This window comes from Oryctolagus cuniculus, chromosome 14, assembly GCF_051225735.1.
Source record: "Oryctolagus cuniculus isolate XC-2025 breed Fujian yellow rabbit chromosome 14, ASM5122573v1, whole genome shotgun sequence".
Classification (NCBI taxonomy): Eukaryota; Metazoa; Chordata; class Mammalia; order Lagomorpha; family Leporidae; genus Oryctolagus; species Oryctolagus cuniculus.
The window spans coordinates 258,884-282,587 of NC_142880.1; the positions used below are offsets into that span (position 1 = coordinate 258,884).

The 23,704-nt window shown below is 42.6% G+C and overlaps 1 protein-coding gene across 6 annotated transcripts in view; it reads right to left on the bottom strand.

Annotated features, from left to right (window-relative positions):
- ANKRD31 (ankyrin repeat domain 31) overlaps positions 1–23,704 on the bottom strand; it is a 160,871-nt gene that overhangs the window by 50,144 nt on the left and 87,023 nt on the right. For 5 of the 6 annotated variants that reach the window (XM_051838690.3, XM_070056272.2, XM_051838687.3 and 2 more), the window contains 2 exons: positions 17,823–18,005; positions 16,016–16,158 (listed from right to left, as the gene is read on the bottom strand). In XM_051838690.3, coding sequence (XP_051694650.3) covers positions 16,016–16,158; positions 17,823–18,005 — 326 coding nt within the window. The remainder of the gene's footprint in view (positions 1–16,015; positions 16,159–17,822; positions 18,006–23,704) is intronic. The other variant, XM_051838691.3, reaches the window with a different exon arrangement.

The following is a 23,704-nucleotide window of genomic DNA, read 5'->3' on the forward strand; positions in this document are numbered from 1 at the left end:
AATCTTGTTTAAAGTTAACCATTCAAACTCATGCCTGCTACTTAGCATCTATATCCGTGGGCAAATTACTCACCACCTCTGAACCCCGCTTGTTATCACCTGTGAGAATTAAGTGTGAACTCCTATAAATTATCTGGTGTACAGTGGGCTGTCAATGAATCCAGCCCTCTAAAATCTGTCCTTTTTGGGGTGGGGGGTGGTGACAAGACGAATCATGGTAATGAGAGGCAGTAAATGGCACATGAAAAGTCTCCTGCAAAGAGGCTAATGGAACCTGCACATAGGTGGCTAATGAACTCTGAGTAAAGAATGAGAATGTTATTTATTTTTAGAAGATGGGTTATCAGTACCTAAATCCAGCAGTTTATAAGTGACTGATCAGTAAAGTCACTTGTACAGTGATTTAAACACAGAGATTCCTTAGACTACTATCAGAAATTTTGCAAACTGGGAATCTATGCCTTAATCAGCAGATACTCATTTCCAGCATTACATGGGGATACACAAAGTCATTTTTGGAAAAAGCTTTTTTAGACTCTTAAAAACATACACCATACTAATGCCTACTGTGCCAATGTGTTAATATGCAGTCTTTGTAGACATTGTCTAATTTAACATGGGTTCCTTTTGTATACTAGTTTGGAAAACACTCAGAACTCATCTCAGAGAGAATGGAACCTGAACAGCTGATTTTTCCAATAATACTGACAGGAAAAAGTCTAGGAGCACAGCAGCAGGGTAGCAAGGCAATAACCAGGAAAGGCTGAGGGTAAAGTTAGAGGAGGTTCAAGCAGTGGGCCTGGGGGCCTAACAGTTTGGCAAAGATTAAGTAATCAAAAGTAGGACCCTTACCTTTTAAAAAACAAAACCAAAACAGCACACTGAAGAAGCAAGCACTGCCACTATCATGACATAGACACAGCCCACTGAAGAAGCCACTACCCACATGGTGATTAGAAAAGTCCACTGAAGTAATCAACCATTACCACCAGCATGTTGTAGAAACAGCTCACTGACCTAATCAGCACTCTGGCCTCAGAATCAGCCCTGAAGGCATTCAGATCTGGCTGAAGAGCCCATGAGAGTATTTCAGGCATGGAAAGCCAAGACACTCTGGCGAAAAAAAAAATGACCTAAATGAAAGATCTCCGTGAGTGAGATCCCAGTGGAAAGAACGGGCCATCAAAGGAGGTACCTTTCTCTGAAGGGAGGAGAGAACTTCCACTTTGACTCTGACTTTGTCTATTAAAGATCAGAGTCGGTGAACTCAAAAGGCTTCCATAGCCTTGGCAACTCATGACAAGAGCCTAAGGTGATTACTGATGCCATAAACAAGAGTGTCAATTGTTAAGTCAACAACAGGAGTCATTGTGCACTTACTCTCCGTGCAGGATCTCTGTCCTTAATGTGCTGTACATTGTGATTTAATGCTATAACTAGTACTCAAACAGTACTTTACACTTTGTGTTTCTGTGTGGATGCAAACTGTTGAAATCTTTACTTAATATATACTAAATTGATTTTCTGTATATAAAGATAATTGAAAATGAATCGATGTGAATGGAATGGGAGAGGGAGTGTGAGATGTGAGGGTTGTGGGTGGGAGGGAAGTTATGGGGGGGGAGGAAGCCACTGTAATCCAAAAGCTGTACTTTGGAAATTTATATTTATTAAATAAAAGTTAAGAAAAAGAAACAGCTCACTGAAGAAACCACTACCAACATCCTGTTTTAGCAACAGCTCACTGAAGCAATCATTACCACCTTCATGACACAGATACAGCCCACTGAAGCAATCATTACTGCCATGTGGATGTAGAAACTGCTCACTGTAGTCCACCACCATGACTTAGAAACATTCCTCCATCACAAAAATCCTTTCTGGCCCTTTAAAATCAAACCCCTCTCAAGGCCTTTTGGCTCCTAGAAACCCCGATCTCCTTCTGTCACTTTAAATTCTGTCTTTTATGGGTTTTAACACACAAGGAATCACACAGTCTGACATGCAGTCTTTCCTGTCCAGTCTCTGACATAGCAAGACGCTTTTAAGATTCACCTGTATTACTGCCCGTATTAACAGTTTGCTCCTTTTACCAATTTAATTATTCATTTATCAATTGATAGACTTTTGGGATCCCTTCCAGATTTTTGCTATTGTGAATAAAACTGCAATGCACATTCTGGTACAAGTGTTTGTAGGGACAAAATGCTTTCATTTCTCTTGGGTAAACACCTAGAAACAGAAAAACAGTTCATACAGGAAGTGTGTATTTAACATAATAAAAAAAATCCAACTGTTTTCCAAAGTGTTCCATTTTTCATTCCTACCAGTAATCTAGGAGTTTTAACTGCTACACAATCACCCCAGTACTTAGTATTGTGGGTCTTTAATTTTGTGCATGCCAGTGGGTATGTACTGGTACCTAGTTGTGCTTTTGGTTTGCATTACTCATTAACAAATAATGCTAAACATCGTTTGAAGCAATGGTATGCTACTTTGGAGCAGCGGTATGCTATGATAAATCTTATTTGGTGAAGTGTCTAAAAATCTACTGCCCATTTTTATTGGGTTGACATTATTAACTTTTTTTGACAGGCAGAGTTAGACAGTGAGAGAGAGAGACAAAAACAAAGGTCTCCCTTCCATTGGTTCACCCCCCAACTGGCCGCTACAACCAGCGTGCTGCGCCAACCCGAAGCCAAGAGCCAGGCGCCTCCTCCTGGTCTCCCATGCACGTGCAGGGCCCAAGGTCCTGGGCCATCTTCCACTGCACTCCTGGGCCACAGCAAAGAGCTGGACTGGAAGAAGAGCAACCGGCACCCCAACTGGGACTAGAACCCGGGGTGCTGGCGCTGCAGGCAGAGGATTAGCCAAGTGAGCCATGGCGCTGGCCGGGTTGACATTATTTTAACAGTTCTTTGTACATTCTGGATATAAACAATTTATAAGTAAATGTTCTGGGAGATATATATGTTCTTCCCATCTGAAAGGCATGCCTTTTGAAATCATTGCCTACCTCAGGAGACCAAAGTTTTGTGTTTTCTTGAGATTGCTTTAACTCTTACATTTAGGTATGATTCGTTTTAAATTAATTTTTATATATAGTAAAAAGAGTTCATTTCTTATGTGTTTTTTAAATATTTATTTTCATCTACTTGAAGGGGAGGGAGGGAGGGAGGGAGGGAAAAAGAGATCCCCTGGTTCATTTCCCAAATGCCTGTAAAAGACAGGGCTGGGCCTGGCCAAAGCCAGGAGCCAGAACTCTGCTCAGTCTCACGCTGGTGGCAGGAGTCCAGGAAATTAAGCCATCATCTGCTGTCTCCAAACGTGAGTTAGCAGCCGCCTGGATTAGAGGCAGAAGAATGGGACCTGACCAACTCCAATATGGGTTGCAGGCATCTCAAGCTATGGCTTAACCCACTGTCACAATGCCCACTTTTTTTTTTTTTTTTCAAATGGAAAGCCAAGGATTGCAACTTCATTCATTTAAAGAGTAACCTTATCTATCAAATGTTTTGAAGTAGTGTCAAAAAGCAATTGACCATGCATCTGTGAGTCTATTGCTAAACACTTTATTCTGTTCAATCAGTCTATTTGCAAATCTCAGTGGTTCTCAACTGGGATGATTTTCCCCCCAGGGCACACACATTTGGCAATGTCTACAGACATTTTTGGTTATATAGATGGGGGCTGTAACTGGTATGACAGTGGGCAGTGGACAGAGTTGCTGTTAAACATACCATAATATACAGGACAGCCTCCCATGACAAAGAAATTTCCTGTTCCAATTGTTAGTGCCAAAGTTACAAAACCTGGTCTAACTTATGCTAGTGAGACACTGTCTTTATTACTTGGCTATAAATAAGTATCTACATAGTTCATGTTGTGTTATGTCCTCAACATTATTATTTTTCAAAATTGCCTTGGCTATTCTAAGCTCCTTTGACTTCTACAGAAATTTTTCAATCAGCTTATCAATTTCTGTAAAGATTCCTTTTGAGATTTTGATTGGATTTGCACTGAATAAATCTGGATAGAAGGAGAGGCAAGATGACAGAATAGCAACAGGGAGGTCTGCTCTAGGCTTCATGAACTTAGCAAAAAAAAAAGTGGAGAAGGTACACTCTCAGGGAAAACTGCAGTGGGAGGTGCTGTGAAAGCAGTGGCAACGGCCTGGACCCGAGTGGAAGGTGCAGACGTGCAGCCACAAGCATGGAGCATGGGGCATGAACACAACAAAGAACCTACTGATTCTGAGTGTAGTGGAGGGAACCAAACTCTGTCTGACCAAGAGAAACAGAAGGCAATGGCTCTCGGAACCCCACAGTCTCTCTGTGGACAGGACAGGCTGGTGAGACAGTGAACTCTCTTGCACCTCTTAACCATGGGAGCCCTAGGTGTTGACACTAAGAACACCGTGATTCATGAGAGGGGGGAGGGTGTAGCTGGGGTTCTGAGCAAGCTCTGGGTGCAGTCATACTCTCAGAACGCCTTGGTTCCCACGGCAGCTCCTTGCATCTGGAATCGCACTCACATGGAGGACTGCGCAGATCAGTCACGCGGATGAATGTTGAACAAACTGAGGACTAACAGCCAAGCATTGCTCAGCCTGAAGAGGAGGAGGGGATGGAGTGGTCACACCAACAGACATGACCACCACTCCTCCTCTGTTAATAAGAGGAGAGCTACCAACCCAACTTGGGTGCTAACCTGGATACACCTACCACACAGCTCTCCGTGTTCACTGAAAGCACAGACATTCCACAGAGGCCCAGCGCAAAGACAAAGCCATCGGAGAGAAACAACAATTAACTCAATAAATGCCTAAAAATACAAGCAGAAATTCAAGAAACAAGATTAAGGAGGACACCAAGAGCCCCCCAAAGGAATACAACAATAGTTCAATATTAAAATATGAAGATGAAGAGATTGATGAAATGAGGAAATGGAATTCAAAAGTTAATCACAGCCGGCGCCATGGCTCAACAGGCTAATCCTCCACCTTGCAGCGCTGGCACACGGGGTTCTAGTCCCGGTCGGGGCGCCGGATTCTATCCCGGTTGCCCCTCTTCCAGGCCAGCTCTCTGCTGTGGCAGGGAGTGCAGTGGAGGATGGCCCAAGTCCTTGGGCCCTGCACCCCATGGGAGACCAGGAGAAGTACCTGGCTCCTGCCATTGGATCAGCGCGGTGCGCTGGCCGCAGCGCGCCGGCCGTGGCAGCCATTGGAGGGTGAACCAACAGCAAAAGGAAGACCTTTCTCTCTGTCTCTCTCTCACTGTCCACTCTGCCTGTCAAAAAAAATTTAATCACAGGATTACTCAAAAGCAATCAGAAGCAAATCCACAAACTAAAGAAAACCGTATGTGACATGAATGAAAATTTTTCCCATGAAACTGAGATTTTGAAGAGACATGAAATATTTGAAATGAAGAACTCAATAGATCAAATAAAAAATGCAGTGGGAAGCCTTAACAGCACCCAGCAAGGCAGAATAAAGAATATCTGAATCAGAAGATAAACCTCTGGAAATCCTACAATCCGAACAAGGATAAAATAGAAATCTTAAAACCAGTGTTGGAGATTTATGGGATACCATCAAATGACCCAACATGAAGGTCTTAGGAGTTTCCGAAGATATGGAAAGAGAGAATGGACTAGAAGGCCTATTTAGTGAAATAATTACAGAAAACTTCCCTAATTTGAAGAAAGAAAGGGATGTCCAAGTACAGGAAGCACACACTCCTAACAGACATGACCAGAAGACATCTTCACCACGACACATTGTAATCAAACTCTCCACTGTAAAACATAAAAAAAGATGCTAAAATGTGCACAAAGAAAACCAGCATACTTTCAGAGGATCTCCAATTAGACTCACAGCTGACTTCTCATCAGAAACCCTACAGGCTAGAAGGGAATGGTGAGATACAGTCCAAGTCTTAAAAGAAAAAAAACTGTCAATCCAGAACACTGCACTCTGCAAACTCTCAATTATGAATGAAGCTGAAATAAAGACCTTCCATAACAAACAGAAATTGAAAGAATCTGTCACCACTCATCCAGCCCCGCAAAAAAATGCTTACGGATGTGCTACACACAGAAACACAGAAACATGGTCATTACTATGAAAGAAAGAGAAGGCAGAAATTCCCCCAGTAGAAGTACAAAAGAAATCCAAAGTAAACAATAGTAACATTTATGGGAAAATGGCAGGGCCAAGTTGTTACTTATCAATAGTCACCTTGAATGCATATGGCCTTAACTCTCCATTTAAAAGACACAGACTGGCTAAATGGATTAAAAAACAAAATCCATCTATTTGATGCCTACAAGAAACACATCTCATCACTGAAAGTGAAAGGATGGAAAAAGATATTCCATGCTAACAGAAACCAAAAGAGAGCTGGTGTTGCCATCCTAATATCAGACAAGCTAGACTTCAATACAAAATCTGCTGAAAGAAACAAAGAAAGGCACTATGCAATGATTAATGGATTAATTCAACAGGAAGATGTGACTATACTAAGTGTATTTGCACCTAATTACAGGACACTTGGTTACTTAAAAGAAATGCTAATGGATCTAAAGGGAGATATAGATCCAATACAATAGTAACAGGGAATTTCAATACCCCACTTTCAGCAATGGACAGATCAATCAGACAGAAAATCAGCAAGGAAACAACAGAGTTAATTGACACTATAGACCAAATGGACCTAACAGATATCTACAGAACAAGAGTGGCAAAACACACATTCTTCTCACCAGTGCATGGTACTTTCTCTAGGATAGACCACATGCTAGGCCATGGAGCAAGTCTCATCAAATTAAAAAAAAAAAAAAACTGAAATAATACCATGCATCTTCTCATGCCATAACGTAATAAAGCTGGAAATCAACAACTCAAAAATCTCTAGATTATATGGAAACACGTGGAGAATGAACAACATGCTCCTGAATGAACATTAGATCTTAGAATAAATCAAAACAGAAGTCAAAAAATTTCTGGAAACAAATGAAGATGAAAATACATCATATCAAAACTTATGGGATACAGCAAAAGCAGTACTAAGAGTGAATTTTATAGCAACTGATACCTACATCAAGAAATTGGAAAGGTACCAAAAAATGAGCTACCAATGAATCTCAAGGACCTAGAAAAACAACAGCAAACCAAACCTAGAAGGAGGAAAAAAATAATTAAAATTAGAGAAGAAATTTTTAAAAAATTGAAACCAAAAAATAATACCAAAAAATCGGTAAAATGAAGAGCTGATTTTTTTTAAAAAAATAAACAAAATTGAAACACCATTAGCACAGCTAACCAAAAAAAAGGAGGGAGAAGACACAAATCAATAAAATCAGAGATGAAAAAGTAAATGTAACAATGGATACCACAGAAATAAAAAGAATCATCAGAAATTATATAGGGCAGCGCTGCGGCTCACTTGGTTAATCTTCCGCCTGTGGCGCCGGGATCCCATATGGGTGCCAGGTTCTAGTCCCAGTTGCTCCTCTTCCAGTCCAGCTCTCTGCTGTGGCCCGGGAAAGCAGTGGAGGATGGCCCAAGTGCTTGGGCCCTGCACCCACATGGGAGCCCAGGAAGAAGCACCTGGTTCCTGGCTTCAGATCGGTTCAGCGCTGGCCATAGCAGCCATTTGGGGGGTGAACCAATGGAAGGAAGACCTTTCTCTCTGTCTCTCTCTCTGTCTATAACTCTACCTGTCAAATAAATTTAAAAAGAAATTATATAAAGAGCTGTATGCCAACAAACTGGGAAACCTTGAAGAAATGCATATATTCCTAGACACATAAAATATATCAAAATTGGGACATGAAGACACAGAAAACCTAAACAGACCCATAACCAAGACAGAAATTCAATCAGTAATAAAGACCCTCCCAACAACAAAAAGCCCAGAACCAGATGGCTCCACTGCTGAATTCTATCAGACATTTAAATAAGAACTAACTGTAATTCTTCTCAAGCTATTCAAAACAATTGAAAGGGGCAGAAACTTCACAAACCCCTTCTATGAAGCCTTCATTTCTAAGCCAGAAAAAGATGCAACAGAGAAATACAGACCAATATCCCTGATGAATACAGATGCAAAAAAAAAATCCTCAACAAAATATCTGCCAATCGAATCCAACAACACATCAGAAAGATCATTCACCCAGACCAACTGGGATTTATCCCTGATATGCAGGGATGGTTCAACATTTGCAAATCAATCAGTATGATACAGCACATTAACAAACTGAAGAACAGAAACTATATGGTTATCTCAATAGATGCAAAGAAAGCATTTGATAAAATACAACTTCCTTTCCTGATGAAAACCTTACGCAAATTGGGTATAGAAGGAACATTCCCCAACAAAATCAAGGCTATCTATGACAAACCCATAGCCAACATCCTGTTGAATGGGGAAATGCTGGAAGCATTCCCCCTAAGATCAGGAACTGGACAAAGATTTCCATTCTCACCACTGCTATTTAACACAGTCCTGGAAGTTTTAGCCAGAGCCATTAGGTAAGAAAAAGAAATCAAAGGGATACAAATTGGAAAGAAGGAAACCAAACCATCTCTATTTGCAGGTGACATGATCCTGTATACAGAGGTTAAAACAAAACTCCACTGAGAGATAATTAGAACTCATAAAAATGTGTTGTAAAGTGGCAGGATAGAAAGTTAACGCAGAAAAATCAATAGGTTTTGTATACACAGACAAGGTCATGGCTGAGAAAGAACTTTTAAGATCAGTGCCATTCACAATAGCTCTAAAAAATCAAATACCTTAGAATAAAATCAACCAAGGATGTCAAATAGCTCTACGATGAAAATTACAAAATGCTAAAGAAAGAAATAGAAGAAGACATTTAAAAATGGAAAAATCTTCCATACTCATGGACTGCAAGAATTATCAAAATGTCCATACTATCAAAAGCAATTTACAGATTCAATGTGATCCCAATCAAAATACTAAAGACATTCTTTGCAAATCTAGAAAAAAAAAATGATGCCTGAATTCATAGAGAAACACAGACCTTGAATAGCTAAAGCAATCTTATGCAACAAAAAGAAAGCTGGAGGCATCATAACACCTGATTTCAAGACATACTACAGGGCAGTTATAACAAAACAGCCTAGTACTGGCACAAATACAGGCTTGCAGACCAACGGAACAGAACAGAAACGCCAGATATCAATCCATGCATCTACAACCAAAGGAGTTAAAAGCAATCCCTAGAGTAACAACAGTCTCTTTAACAAATGGTCCTGGGGAAACTAGATCTCCACATGCAGAAGTATGAAACCAGACCCCTACCTTGCACCTTACACAAAAATCCACCCAAAATGAATCAAAACCCTAAATCTACAACCTGATACCATCAAATTCTGCACTGCAAAATAAACACTCAGCTAAGTGAAGAGGCAGCTAACAGAATGGGAGAAAATATTTGCGAACTACATAACTGATAAAGGGTTAACATCAAAATCTATAAATAGCTCAAGAAATTCAACAACAGAACAAACAATTCAGTTAAGAAATGGGCAAACGACTTGAACAAACATTTTTCAAGAGAGGAAATTCAAATGGCTGACAGTTGAGAAAATCCTCAGGATCACTACCCATCAGGGAAATGCAAATGCAAACAACAGTGAGGTTTTACCTCACTCCAGTTATAATGGCCCACATACCGAAACCATCCAACAACAACTGCTAGCGAGGATAAGGGGGAGAAGCTGCCCTGGTACACTGTAAGCTGGTGCAACCACCATGGAAGACAGTGGAGATACCTCAGAAATCTGAATATAGACATACAGACATACTATATGATCCAGCCACCCAACTCATGGGAATTTACCCAAATCAAGAAAAAATAGTATGTGAGAGTTATCTGTACCCCTATGTTCACTGCAGCACAGTACACAATACTTAAGATATGGAATCAACCCAGATGTCCATCAGCTGATGACTGGATAAAGAAATTATGGTATATATACACTATGGAGTACTACTGAGCTATAAAAAAAAATTAAATCCTGTCTTTTGCAACAAGATCATCACAACTGGAAACCATTATACTTAGTGAACGAAGCCATTCCCAAAAAGATACCATATGTTCGCCCTGATTTGAGGTAATTAATAGTGTACCTGAAATGTAAGGCACTGGACTGAAATAGACATCTTGAAAAGCAAGGGTTTAGGCCGGCGCCGCGGCTCAATAGGCTAATCCTCCACCTAGCGGCACCGGCACACCGGGTTCTAGTCCTGGTTGGGGCACCGGATTCTGTCCCGGTTGCCCCTCTTCCAGGCCAGCTCTCTGCTGTGGCCAGGGAGTGCAGTGGAGGATGGCCCAAGTCCTTGGGCCCGGCACCCCATGGGACACCAGGAGAAGTACCTGGCTCCTGGCTTCGGATCAGCGCGGTGCGCCGGCCGCAGCGCACCAGCCGTGGCGGCCATTGGAAGGTGAACCAATGGCAAAAGGAAGACCTTTCTCTCTGTCTCTCTCTCTTACTATCCACTCTGCTTGTCAAAAAAAAATTTAAAAAAAAAGAAAAAAAATAAAAGCAAGGGTTTATAGCCCTTGTCTCTTTCACTGAGAACAGGGTCTTGTTTTGCTTTCTCTTTATACTATTTGTTGAACTCTTTTACTTAGGGTAAGATTAGCTATATGATCATTAAGTTTGCTGAAAGAAGATCATTGTAAAAGTTAATAGTGGGAATCTGAGAGGGAGGAGAAGGAAGAGTTGGAGCGTGGGTGGGAGGGGGGTTGGGGGAGAGGTGCCACTATGTTCCTAAAACAGTATAAAGGAAATATATGAAACCTGCATAACTTAAATAGAATATATAAATGAAAAAGAAAGAAAACAATGTGGATAGAAATGAAATGTGAACAATACTGAGTTTTCTAAGCCATGAACATGGTATAGCTCACCATTTATTTAAGTATACTTTAATTTATTTCAGCTGTGTTTTGTAGTACTCATTGTAGAAGTATAAAGGTCTTGACACATTTTGTAAACTTTATCCCTAAGCCATTTACTATTTTAGATATAACTGTAAATTATATTTTTAAAACTTTCAGCCTCCAATTTGTTCATCACTGCTACACAGAAATTCAGGTGAATCCTTATTAGAGTCACTCATTAAGTCTCACAGCAGGAGCCAGTGTTATGGCATAGTGGTAAAGCTACCACCTGCAATGCCAGCACCCCATATGGGCACCAGTTGAATTCCCAGCTGCTTCACTTCTGATCCAGCTCCCTACTAATGGCTGGGAAAGCAGCAGAAGATGGCACAAGTATTTGGCCCACTGCCACCAACACTGGGAGACCTGGATGAAGCTCCAAGCTCCTGGCTTCAGCTTAGTTCAGCCCTGGCTACTGAGGCCACTTGAGGGGCAAACCAGCAGATAGAAGACCTGTCTCTTCCTCTGTCTGTAACTTTTTCAAATTAAATAAACTATTTCCTAAAAAGTCTCACACCACAAAAATTATGCGACATAATGTTTTTGTCATGTCATGAGATAAAGGTAGCCTTATTTTTTTCCTTTCCAAACTGTGTGTATGTCTTTTATTTGTTTTTCTTCCACTACTGCACTGGCTACAACCTTCAGTACAATACTGATTAGAAGTAGAGTATGGGAAACTCTGCCATGTTCCTGATATGAAGGAAAAAGCATACAGTCTTTCACTATTAGGTATGATGTTCTCTGGAGAGTTTTTCAAAGGCGTTCTTTTTCAGATTCAGGAAGTTCACTTTTTCCCCTTTTTTAAGATTTATTTTATTTATTTAAAGGCAGAGTTACAGAGAGAGGGTAGGAGAGACATAGAAAGAGAGGGGTCTTCCATCTGCTGGTTCACTTCCCAAATGGCTGCAACATCTCTAGCTAGGCCAGGGCGAAGCCAGGAGCCAGAAGTTTCTTCAAGGTCTCTCATGTGGGTGCAGGGTCCCAAGTACTTGAGACGACCTCTGCTGCCTGCCCAGGCACATTATCAGGGAGCTGGATGGGAAATGGAGCAGCTGCACTATATAGGATATCAGCACTGTAGGTGACGACTTACCCTGCCGTGCCACAGCACCAAACCCAGGAAGTTCACTTCTATTCCTGATTTGCTGCAGGTTTTTCTTTGTATGTTGTTTCAACCATGAATGAATGCTAACTTTTTTCTTTTTTTATTTATTTAACAGATAGAGTTGGACAGTGAGAGAGAGACAGAGAGAAAGGTCTTCCTTCTGTTGGATCACTCCCCAGATGGCTACTATGGCCGGCGCTGTGCCAATCTGAAGCCAGGAACCAGGTGCTTCCTCTTGGTCCCCCATGCAGGTACAGGGCCCCAGCACTTGGGCCATCCTCCACTGCCCTCCCAGGCCACAGCAGAAAGCTGGACCAGAAGAGGAGCAACCAGGACTAGAACCCGGCACCCATGTGGGATCCCAGCGCCATGGGCGGAGGATTAACCAAGTGAGCCATGGTGCCAGCCCCAAATGCTAACTTTTTTACAACTGTTTTTTCTGCATGTACTGGAATAACAGGTTTTCATTTTTAGTTTGTTACTTTGGAAAATTACATTGCTTTTATAATATTGAACTAATCTTACATTCCTGAGATACACTGCATGTGGCCATGTTACACATATATATATATATTGCTGGACTGACATTAACATTTTACCAATTGTTGTCTATGTGTGCTTCAAAAATACTAATCTGTAGTTCTGCTTTTTTGTAATTCCTTTTGGTATCAAAATAATGCCAGCCTCAAAAAATTATTATGGGAGTGTATTCTTTATACTTTTCTTGTAGTTTGTGTAGAGCTGGCTTTATTTATTCCTCAAATACTTGGCAAACATTTTCAATGAAGAAACCTGAGCCCACAATTTCTTTAGTGAAAAAATTTTTAAATGATAAACCCATTTTCCTTCAAAGATAAAGGCTTGTGTTTCTTCTTTGTGAGTAAGCCTTAACAGCTTCTTACAAAAAAAAAAAAAAAAAAAAAAAAAGTGCCCACTTTATTTAAGTCATTCAATTTATAGGCATAGCTTAAAAACAATTGTACTATATTAACCCTGGAAGAGCTGCATGATACATGGTGATGTCCACTGATTTTTTTTTTTTTTTTGACAGGCAGAGTGGACAGTGAGAGAGAGAGAGAGAGAAAGGTCTTCCTTCTGTTGGTTCACCCCTCAATGGCCGCTGCGGCCGGCGCACCGCTCTGATCCAAAGCCAGGAGCCTGGTACTTCTCCTGGTCTCCCATGCGAGTGCAGGGCCCAAGCACTTGGGCCATCCTCCACTGCTTTCCCGGGCCACAGCAGAGAGCTGGACTGGAAGAGGAGCGACCAGGACAGAATCTGGCGCCCTGATCGGGACTAGAACCCCGGGGTGCTGGTGCCGCAGGCAGAGGATTAGCCTACTGAGCCGCAGCGCTGGCTATGTCCACTGATTTCTAATATTAATAATCTGTGTCTTCTGTTTGGCTTAAGACATGGCTAGAGGCTTAAGAATTTTATTAGTATTTTCAAAGATTCATTTTTGTCAATTTTCTCTACTGTCTGCTTCATACTTCACTGATTTCTGTTTTATTTTGCTAATTTTCTTTTTCTGTTTTTTTTTCTGTTTGTTATTGAATATTTCTTTTTTCTAACATAAGTATTTCAAATTTTAAATTTCCCAGTAATATTACTTCCTTTGAAATCACTTGTTTTATGTTACTTTTTTTCATGATAGTGTAACATGTATTTTTCCATAATTTTACTTAAAAGTTATGTCTTTATATTCTTTATATTTAAAATGAGTTACTTATAAACTACAAAACCTGATCCAACTGATATTGTGATGTAAAATAATGTCCTATGTGCTACCATATGACCTTGCCAGAAAAAAGTGAGCCAAAAAAACACAGTTTAATAAATCTTTTGCAGTTTTAGAAATTAGCATATATTTCAATTAAAAACTAAGAGGCTATTCAATTTACAATGAGGTAACAACGTGACAAACCCATCATAAATAGAAAATACTGTAAGAAAAATGCATTTAATACACTCAACCAGGTGAACCTCATAGCCTAGCAACATAGTGCACTGTAGAGTACTGGCTGTTTACCCTCACGATCACAGCATTGAAACACGGTGCACTGTAGAGTACCAGCTGTTTACCCCCATGATCACATGCGACACAGTGCTCTGTAGAGTACCAGCTGTTTACGCCCATGATCACAGTCCTGCGACACAGTGCACTGTAGAGTACCAGCTGTTTACCCCCATGATCACAGCCCTGCGACACAGTGCACTGTAGAGTACCAGCTGTTTATCCCCATGATCACAGCCCTGCGACACAGTGCACTGTAGAGTACCAGCTGTTTATCCCCATGATCACAGCCCTGCGACACAGTGCACTGTAGAGTACCAGCTGTTTACCCCCATGATCACAGCCCTGCGACACAGTGCACTGTAGAGTACCAACTGTTTACCCCCATGATCACAGCCCTGCGACACAGTGCACTGTAGAGTACTGGCTGTTTACTTTCATGATCCATCCCATGGATGACTGAAAGCTGTGGCTGACTGCCACTGCCCAGCATGGTGGGAATACTGTACCAGCAAGCAGCTAACCTGGGAAAAGATCAAAACTCAACATCTGAAGTACAGCTTCCACTGAATGAAAACTGCTTTTGCATTATTGTAAAGTCAGCAAACTGTAAGTGGAGCCTTAAGGAGCCAGGGACCACCTGTTAGAAAAGTGTCCACCTCGCAGGCCTGAGACTGCTGCTCAGAGAGCTTACTTGCAAAGTTGGCCTTGGGTGGCATCAGTGACACTGGCCGGCAAATAGCACTCTACCCTAATTGCAAACACTTCGCCTGCTAAGGGGAGCTCATTATGCTTAAACTATCTTCACAACATGTGGTTTATGCCCTGGGTGTCTGAAATTTGGTCTATGCTAGGCAGAAAGTGCATACATTAAAAACCTTGGGCACTGAGTTACTACTAGGCCTCCCTGGCAGAAACGTCACAAGTGTTCCTACATCTTCACTGCTGGGGGAGAGGAGGCAGAGAGCATAAGAAAGCTTCCATTCACACAGATACTTCCAGATCCTACCTGCCTTCCTCCGTTGTGATCCAGATGTGCATCCTTACTGCACTGCTGTCACGAACCCAAGCCACCACGATCTGACAAATCTCCAAGTCTGGGGGTAACTCTGGTGATCCCCACCACACATACAAACGAGAGAACTAATGTTTTGTGTGTTTTATGTGACAGTTTCCAGGATAATGTCCAAAAATCTGAGTTTCCCACTATTAAAATTTGATATTTATTGTCTCTATACAGATAGCCAACTGTCATAACTAATTATTATTTCTGTTTGCTTTCTTCCACTTCAGGATCATAAAACCTTAAAAATCTGTCTTTTTTTTTTGTTTAAATATCTTAAAGGCCAAAGAGTTTCTTTTCATTCAAAAAAAGACACACCAGATATTAGCCCATGTATCCTGGGATTAATGTTTTTTAAAGGAAGAAGACTTTTTGAAATTATTTGAGAGAGATCCCAGCCACGGATTCATTCCCCAAATGCACATAATGGCCAGGACTGGGCCAGGCTGAAGCTGAGAACTGGAAACTCAACTCAGGCCTCCCATGTTGGCGATACGAACTCCATTACTTGAGCCATCACCTGCTGCTTCCCAGGGTCTGCAATGGGAGGAAGCTGGAACAGGGAGCTGTCGGGCACTCTGATGTGGGAGGCGGATGTCCTGACCAGCATCTGAACCAACAGGTCAAATGCCTGCCACCACCCTAGGGTGCTTCTAATCACTGCTTCACATCTCTGATCTCCAAGTCATAAGTTCAGTGAAATTATCCCTTCATGTCACCACATTTAGGCAGAAAACAGCAGGAATATACTTTCATGAAACCAAATAAAGGGGCTGTGGCATAATGGTTATGCTGCCACCTGCAATGCCGGCATCCCACATGGGTGGGACCCTAACCTGACAAGCACTGTACCTGTAAGTGACTGTTTGTCACAGCATCATGTAAGGGCAGAATTCCATCCAGATTTCCAGAATTGACATTAGCACCAGCATTTAGTAACTCTACAATTACATCACTGCAGCCTTTTTGAGATGCCTCATGAAGTGGTGTCCAACCTAGAGAAGGAATGAAAGAAATAAACAAGCTGCTCCTTATCTATCCATATCTGTGTAGCATCCTTACTACTCAGCGTTTCCTATGTTAGTGCAATTAACGTCTACATTGATTCATATGTATACTAAATATTGGACAAGAGACAACACTGAAAACTATGGCCTTAAAATGTATAAATGATCGACCTCATCACAAGTTATACTGATAAAAGAGACCAACAGAGCCGGCGCCACGGCTCAATAGGCTAATCCTCTGCCTGCGGGGACTAGAATCCGGTGTGCCGTCGCCACAGGTGGAGGATTAGTCTGTTGAACCACAGCGCCGGCACACCGGGTTCTAGTCCCGATCAGGGCGCCGGATTCTGTCCTGGTTGCTCCTCTTCCAGTCCAGCTCTCTGCTGTGGCCTGGGAGTGCAATGGAGGATGGCCTAAGTGCTTGGGCCCCTGCACCCGCATGGGAGACCAGGAGAAGCACCTGGCTCCTAGCTTCAGATCAGCACAGTGCACCAGCCGCAGCGGCCATTGTGGGGTGAACCAACGGAAAAAAAGAAAGACCTTTCTCTCCTTTCTCTCTGTCTCTCTCTCACTGTCAACTCTGCCTGCCAAAAAAAAAAAAAAAAAAGACCAAACAGAAGGATTACAGAACAGAAAATGCAATGGGATACAATGAAATGCTAATCATTTCAATTTGCTTTAACTCAATATTAAAATATCTGACTCATGGGGCCCGGTGCTGTGGCACAAGCCCTGGCCTGAAGTGCCACTGAAGTGCCAGCATCCCATATGGGCACTGGTTCTAGTCCTGGCTGCTCCTCTGCTGATCCAGCTCTCTGCTGTGGCCTGGGAAAGCAGTAGAAGATGGTCCAAGTGCTTGAGCCCCTGCACCTGCACAGGAGACCCAGAAGAAGCTCCTGGCTCCTGGCTTCAGATTGGCACAGCTCCAGCTGTTGCAGCCATTGGGGAGTGAACCAGCAAATGGAAGACCTCTCTCTCTGTCTCTACCTCTCTGTAACTGTCTTTCAAATAAATAAAATAAATCTTTTAAAAAATTAATAAAATAAAAAATAAAATATCTAATTAATTTGTATCTTTGCACTGTCACACTTCATTTAAAAATGACACCTGACCAAATCAACCTTTGAGTTTTGCTCCTGAATTCTTCAGGGAAGATCTTTGTGTGTAAGCAAAATGTTAGAAGATCAATTTTGAAAGTTTTGAAAAAATAAGGGAGATAAAAGGAACAATTCAAAGGGAGGAGGAAAGAGTAGAAAGTACAGGAAATGGGAGTATCATGTATTCTCTCCAAAGTCGAGGAACAAGGAACGGAATCAAGACTTCCAAGGAATTACTAATTACTCCCCACTCTGTTGACCACACTGAATGTTTCCAAATGGATGTGAAAAACTGTTCCAAAGGAGAAAGATTTTAGAAACACTGTCTTACTATTCAACTAAACAATAACATGGTATAAAAGATTACTTGGTTCCCAGGTATAGATCAGTCAGGATCAAAAATGGGTGTGGGGATGGGGGTTCAGGGGACTAAAATGGGTGTGGGGGTGGGGGTTCAGGGGACTAAAATGGGGGTGGGGGTGGGGGTTCAGGGGACTAAAATGCATATACCAGGGAGTTAAATTGTGAAAATAATGGAATTGAAAGGACTCGGACCTGCATGATCTTTTAGGTTCACATTTGCTCCAGAGTCTATCAGAGTTTTTACCAGAGACAAATTTCCTCTTCTGGCAGCCAAATGGAGCCGACTCTCCCCTCTGGCATTCCGCTTATTGATCCCAGCTGTTTTCTTTTCTGTAGATTTGCCGAGCAAAACTGAGGCGTCTTTTCTGCCAAATGCTGTTATAAAGAATTTTAGAAAATACATAACAACTTCCTCAAAATACCGTAAGCAGAGAGCACTAAACAGAAACATGCGCCAACTGGTATCAGCACTGCTGTTACCGCTCTGCAGTGCGATCTGTGAAGAGATTACTGGTGTCAGCACTGCTGTTACCGCTCTGCAGTGCAATCCGTGAAGAGATTACTGATGTTAGCACTGCTGTTACCGCTCTGCAGTGTGATCTGTGAAGAGATTACTGGTGTCAGCACTGCTGTTACCGCTCTGCAGTGTGATCTGTGAAGAGATTACTGGTGTCAGCACTGCTGTTACCGCTCTGCAGTGTGATCTGTGAAGAGATTACTGGTGTCAGCACTGCTGTTACCGCTCTGCAGTGTGATCTGTGAAGAGATTACTGGTGTCAGCACTGCTGTTACCGCTCTGCACTGTGATCTGTAAAGAGATTACTGATGTTAGCACTGCTGTTACCGCTCTGCAGTGCTATCTGTGAAGAGATTACTGATGTCAGCACTGCTGTTACCGCTCTGCAGTGTGATCTGTGAAGAGATTACTGATGTCAGCACTGCTGTTACCGCTCTGCAGTGCGATCTGTGAAGAGATTACTGATGTCAGCACTGCTGTTACTGCTCTGCAGTGTGATCTGTGAAGAGATTACTGGTGTCAGCACTGCTGTTACCGCTCTGCAGTGTGATCTGTGAAGAGATTACTGGTGTCAGCACTGCTGTTACTGCTCTGCAGTGTGATGATCTGTGAAGAGATTACTGGTGTCAGCACTGCTGTTACCACTCTGCAGTGTGATCTGTGAAGAGATTACTGCACGTCTTGAGCACATCACTTTGCATTCATTCTAGCAGCTGGTCAAACACTTGGTTAAAACACCACAAACTTGCCTCGCTCCACACGCATCTCACTCTCAGTAGTCCTTTAGCAACGGATAAGGTTTTTCTGAAAACAACCCAAGTTTAATATAAAAGTCTTGTTTTTACAGCTATTCTGTATCTCAGTGGATGTGTTCTATGACACAAGATGCAAAAATACCAATCTATGACCTGTTGGGCTCTCCTTTTTCTTTTTCTTCATAAAAAATGCAGTATGGTATCTCTGTGCAAAGATTTAAAACTTTCTCCTTGCAGTGCAAGCTAGAGACACTCAAGATGGAGCTGAAAGTAATGATGGATCCCTTGTGTCTCCCATTTCCTGCAAAACCATGCAAAAGTGATAAGAAAAGCCGTTTTGAAAGAACCACATAAAGAAAGTAGGAGAGACAACAGAAGAGAAAGACTTCCACAAATCTGAGAAAACTGAAAAGTGGCTGACGGAGAAGACTTGGCAGGGTGTGCCAAGCTTCAAATCGAGGGCTGGCAAAGGGGGTTAAAGAGGAAGAACTCAACCCCAACACACAGCATCGGGTGCCTCACGGTTCTTCCCCAGTCCTGACCTGTCTGGCAACCACTTCTCTATTCCCAGGCCCCCATCCCAAAGCCAGGAACCTAAGGTTATTCTCAATGGGAGCTGCAGGACAGGAGTGCCAGGCAAAGAGAAAAACAAGCTCACTCCATCTGCAGTCCCAGCTTCACCTGAGAAACCTGTCTAACATGAAGATTCACCAGCCCATCCTAACCCTGCTCTACAGGGTAGATTCCAAAATGGCAGCTGATGGCCCTCACACTCTAGTATTACAGTGTTCTCACATCCCTCCTTTTCAATCACTTGCTTCTAACCAAGAAAATGCCTTCACACTGCAGCCTTCCACGACCTTGATTAGGTCACTTGCTGTCCTGCAAGCAGCAAACAGAATGACTCTGGGCCATAGCCAGCTGGGACCTGTGCTTTCCTGAGGGAACTGAATTCACCCAACAATCCAATGTGGTGGATTCTTGCCTAGTCCAGCCTTCATATGAGATCTCTATCCTATCAGAGGGTTTGACCTCCAGAAACTAACAGATCACCAGAGCTGCTGTGCCAATTTGGGGTACAGCAATGGAGACGACCAATACACCAATGAAATTGAACTCCAGGGGATTCTGATGAGAACCACTGCACTAAACCATGGAATCCTTTAGGCCTTATTTCCTAAATACCAGCAACTATGCTTCAACTTTCAGGGCAAGAAATAAATAGAGGATTTTTTTTTCTAAAAAATGGACTCAGGTTATATGAATCACAAGGAAGACTGATAGCCTCATATCTATAATCTGCTGATATACACATAAAGACATATTGTTCTTTAAAGATCGGCACTCAGAAATTGTTTATTCAAAAAAGTGAATACATACACACACAGAGGTACTTCAAAAATTTCATGGAAAATGGAATTAAAGATAAGTTTATTTTTGTGCAAAAAACCTGAAATTCATGCATCTGAGTTTTCCAGAAGTATATGAAAAATGTATATGAAAAATTACGCACAGATTTCATTTTTTGTACCCAAATAAACTTATCTTTTCCGTTTTTTTAAATTATTTATTTGAAAAGAGTTGGGGGAAGAGTGAGCGAGCAAGCTTCTACCCACTGGTTCACTTCCCAAAAAGCCACAACAGCTAGGTCTATGCCAGACCAAAGTCAGGAGCCAAGAACTCCATCTGCATTTCCCACATGGGTTGCAGGGCCCCAGGTACTTGAGCCGTCTTCCACTGCCTTTGCCAGTATGAAGTCGGAGCCAAATCAGACTAGCCAGGATTTGACCCAGTACTCTGATATGGAATGCTGGCTTTGTGCCTTAGCCTATTTGTATTGAAATGAGACAAACTAAGATACTGATGGCAAGGCTGTGGAGGGTGAGAGGGTGCAGCAGAGCTCAGGGCCAGGTTGAAATCACTATTGTGTGATCGGGAGGAAGCTGGCCTTTGTGTATTCTGATATCTGAAATTACAAGCTCTGGGGCAGTGCAGCTCTGCTCAAGTGGCTTACAGTCTAGTGAGATGATGGATGGGCAGTGCTAGTGAGGAGTCTGCCTGTTTCCTGTGGTTGCTGTAGCAAATTATCACAAACTATGTGGCTCACACAACAGAAATTTGGGGCCGGTATTTGATGCAATGGTTAAGACGCCCCTTGGGATGCTTGCATTCCATACTGGAGTGCATGGGTTCCAGTCCGGTTTGCTGCTAGTGTGCACTCTGGGAGCCAGTAGGTGATGTCTCAAGTACTTGAGTCCCTCTTACCCATGTGGGAGAGCCGGACTGAGATCCAGTCTCCTGACTTCAGTCTGGCCCTGACGCAGTTGTTGCATGCCATTTGAGGAGTGAACCAACATACGGAATATCTCTCACTCGCTAGCTCTCTCTCTCCCCATCTCTTTCTCAATAAAATAAAAATAATAAACACATTTTGAGATGGTGGAGTAGGGAGGGAGCTTACTGCTCTCATCGAGGAGAAGATAGTTTAAAAGAAGCAGATACAGTGAAATCTCAGGAAAGAGTTAGGGAGAAAGCAGCAGAGGAAACTCCACGCACAAATTAGAGAGACACCACGGACCTACATGGAGGGTGTGGACACACACAAATCAAGACCCCAGCAGCCAAGACTCCAGATCAGCTTTGGAGAAAGGTGAAACCAGACTGCAGCAGCCCAAGCCACTGGCAATAAAGCTGCTCATTTTTCTTTTTCTTTTTTTTTTTTTTTTTTGACAGGCAGAGTGGACAGTGAGAGAGAGAGACAGAGAGAGAAAGGTCTTCCTTTGCCGCTGGTTCACCCTCCAATGGCCGCCGCTGCAGCCGGCGCACCGCGCTGATCCTGGCAGGAGCCAAGAGCCAGGTGCTTTTTCCTGGTCTCCCATGGGGTGCAGGGCCCAAGCACCTGGGCCATCCTCCACTGCACTCCCTGGCCATAGCAGAGAGCTGGCCTGGAAGAGGGGCAACCGGGACAGAATCCGGCGCCCCAACCGGGACTAGAACCCGGTGTGCCGGCGCCGCAAGGTGGAGGATTAGCCTATTGAGCCACGGCGCCGGCTCAAAGCTGCTCATTTTTCAAAAAGGAAATCCAAATGGCCAACAGACACATGAATAAATGTTCAGGATCACTAGCCATCAGGAAAATGCAAATCAAAACCATAATGAGGTTTCACCACACCCCAGTTAGAATGGCTCACATACAGAAATCAACAAACAACAAATGCTGGTGAGGATGTCGAGGAAAATGTACCCTAATCCACTGCTGGTAGGAATGTAAACCGGTAAAGCCACTATGGAAGATGGTATGGAGATACCTCAGAAATCTGAATATAGCCCTACCACACGACCCAGCCATCCCACTCCTAGGAATTGACCCAAGGGAAATGAAATCGGCATATGAAAGAGTTATCTGCACCCCCATGTTTATTTTTTATTATTTGACAGGTAAAGTTATAGACAGTGAGAGAGAGACAGAGAGAAAGGTCTTCCTTACATTGGTTCACTCCCCTAATGGCCGCTACGGCCAGCGCTACACTGATCCAAAACCAGGTGCCTCATCCTGGTCTCCCATGCGGGTGCAGGAACCCAAGCACTTAGGCCATCCTCTGCTGCCCTCCCGGGCCACAGCAGAGAGCTGGTCTGGAAGAGGCACAACCAGGACTAGTACCCGGTGCCCCAACCGGGACTAGAACCCAGGGTGCCAGCGCTGCAGACAGAGGATTAGCCAAGTGAGCCATGGCACCAGCCTACACCCCCATGTTTATTGTAGTTCAGTTCACAACAGCTGACATAGAAACAACCCAAATGCCTATCAACTGAAGACTGGATAAAGAAATTATGGGATATGTACACTATGGAATACTACACAGTGGTAAAAATAAATAAAATTTGCTCATTTACAACAAAATGGAGAAGTTGGAAAGCATCATACTTATTGAAATAAGCCAGTCCCAAAGGGACAAATACCACATATTCTCTCTGACCTGTGATAACTAATAGAGCACCTAAAAGGCATCTGTAGAAGTGAAATTGACACTTTGAGAAGAAATGACTTGAACAGCCCTCTTCTTGACTGTTGAGGAACAGTTTTTTTTTATATACTATTTGTTGAACTCTTAACATAGAGTTAAACATATGTGTATAAAGCCAACTGAAAATAGATCTCAGTAAAAAAAAAAAAGAGTGGAATAAGAGAAAGAGGAGGAAGAGGGTTTTGGAGTATGGGTGGGAGGGTAAGCATGGTGGGGAGAATCAACATGTTCCTAATGTTGTAATTATGCAGTATATGATGTTTGTAACTATAAAGCTGTATAGTTCTGCATATATTCCTATGGACTTACTTCTAAGAGTACAGTTTAAAAACTTGCCATGGGACCCCAAATCCCCTTAAGCTGTATGGTAAAAAAACCATCGTAAATGTTAAAGTGATCATGTGGATAGGATTAAGGGTCTGGTAATAATAATGAATAGAATTAAACAGGAGGGATTGCTCCAACATGAGAAGCAGTCCACACAGCAGACTCATAGAATGACAATCGCTTTAAATAGCACTCTGTCCTCAGAATCAGCCCTTAAGGCACTCTGGTCTGGCTGAAAAGCCCACGAGAACATTCCAGGCATGGGAAGCCAAGACACTGTGGCAAAAAATGTCCTACATGAAGGACCTCAATGGGTGAGATCACAGTGGAAAGAAGTGGTCATCAAAGAAGGAGGTACTTTTCTCTGAAAGGAGGAGAGAACTTCCAATTTGCTTATGGCCTTGTCTAAATACTGACGGAATTTGTGGATTCAAAAGGCTTCCATAGCCT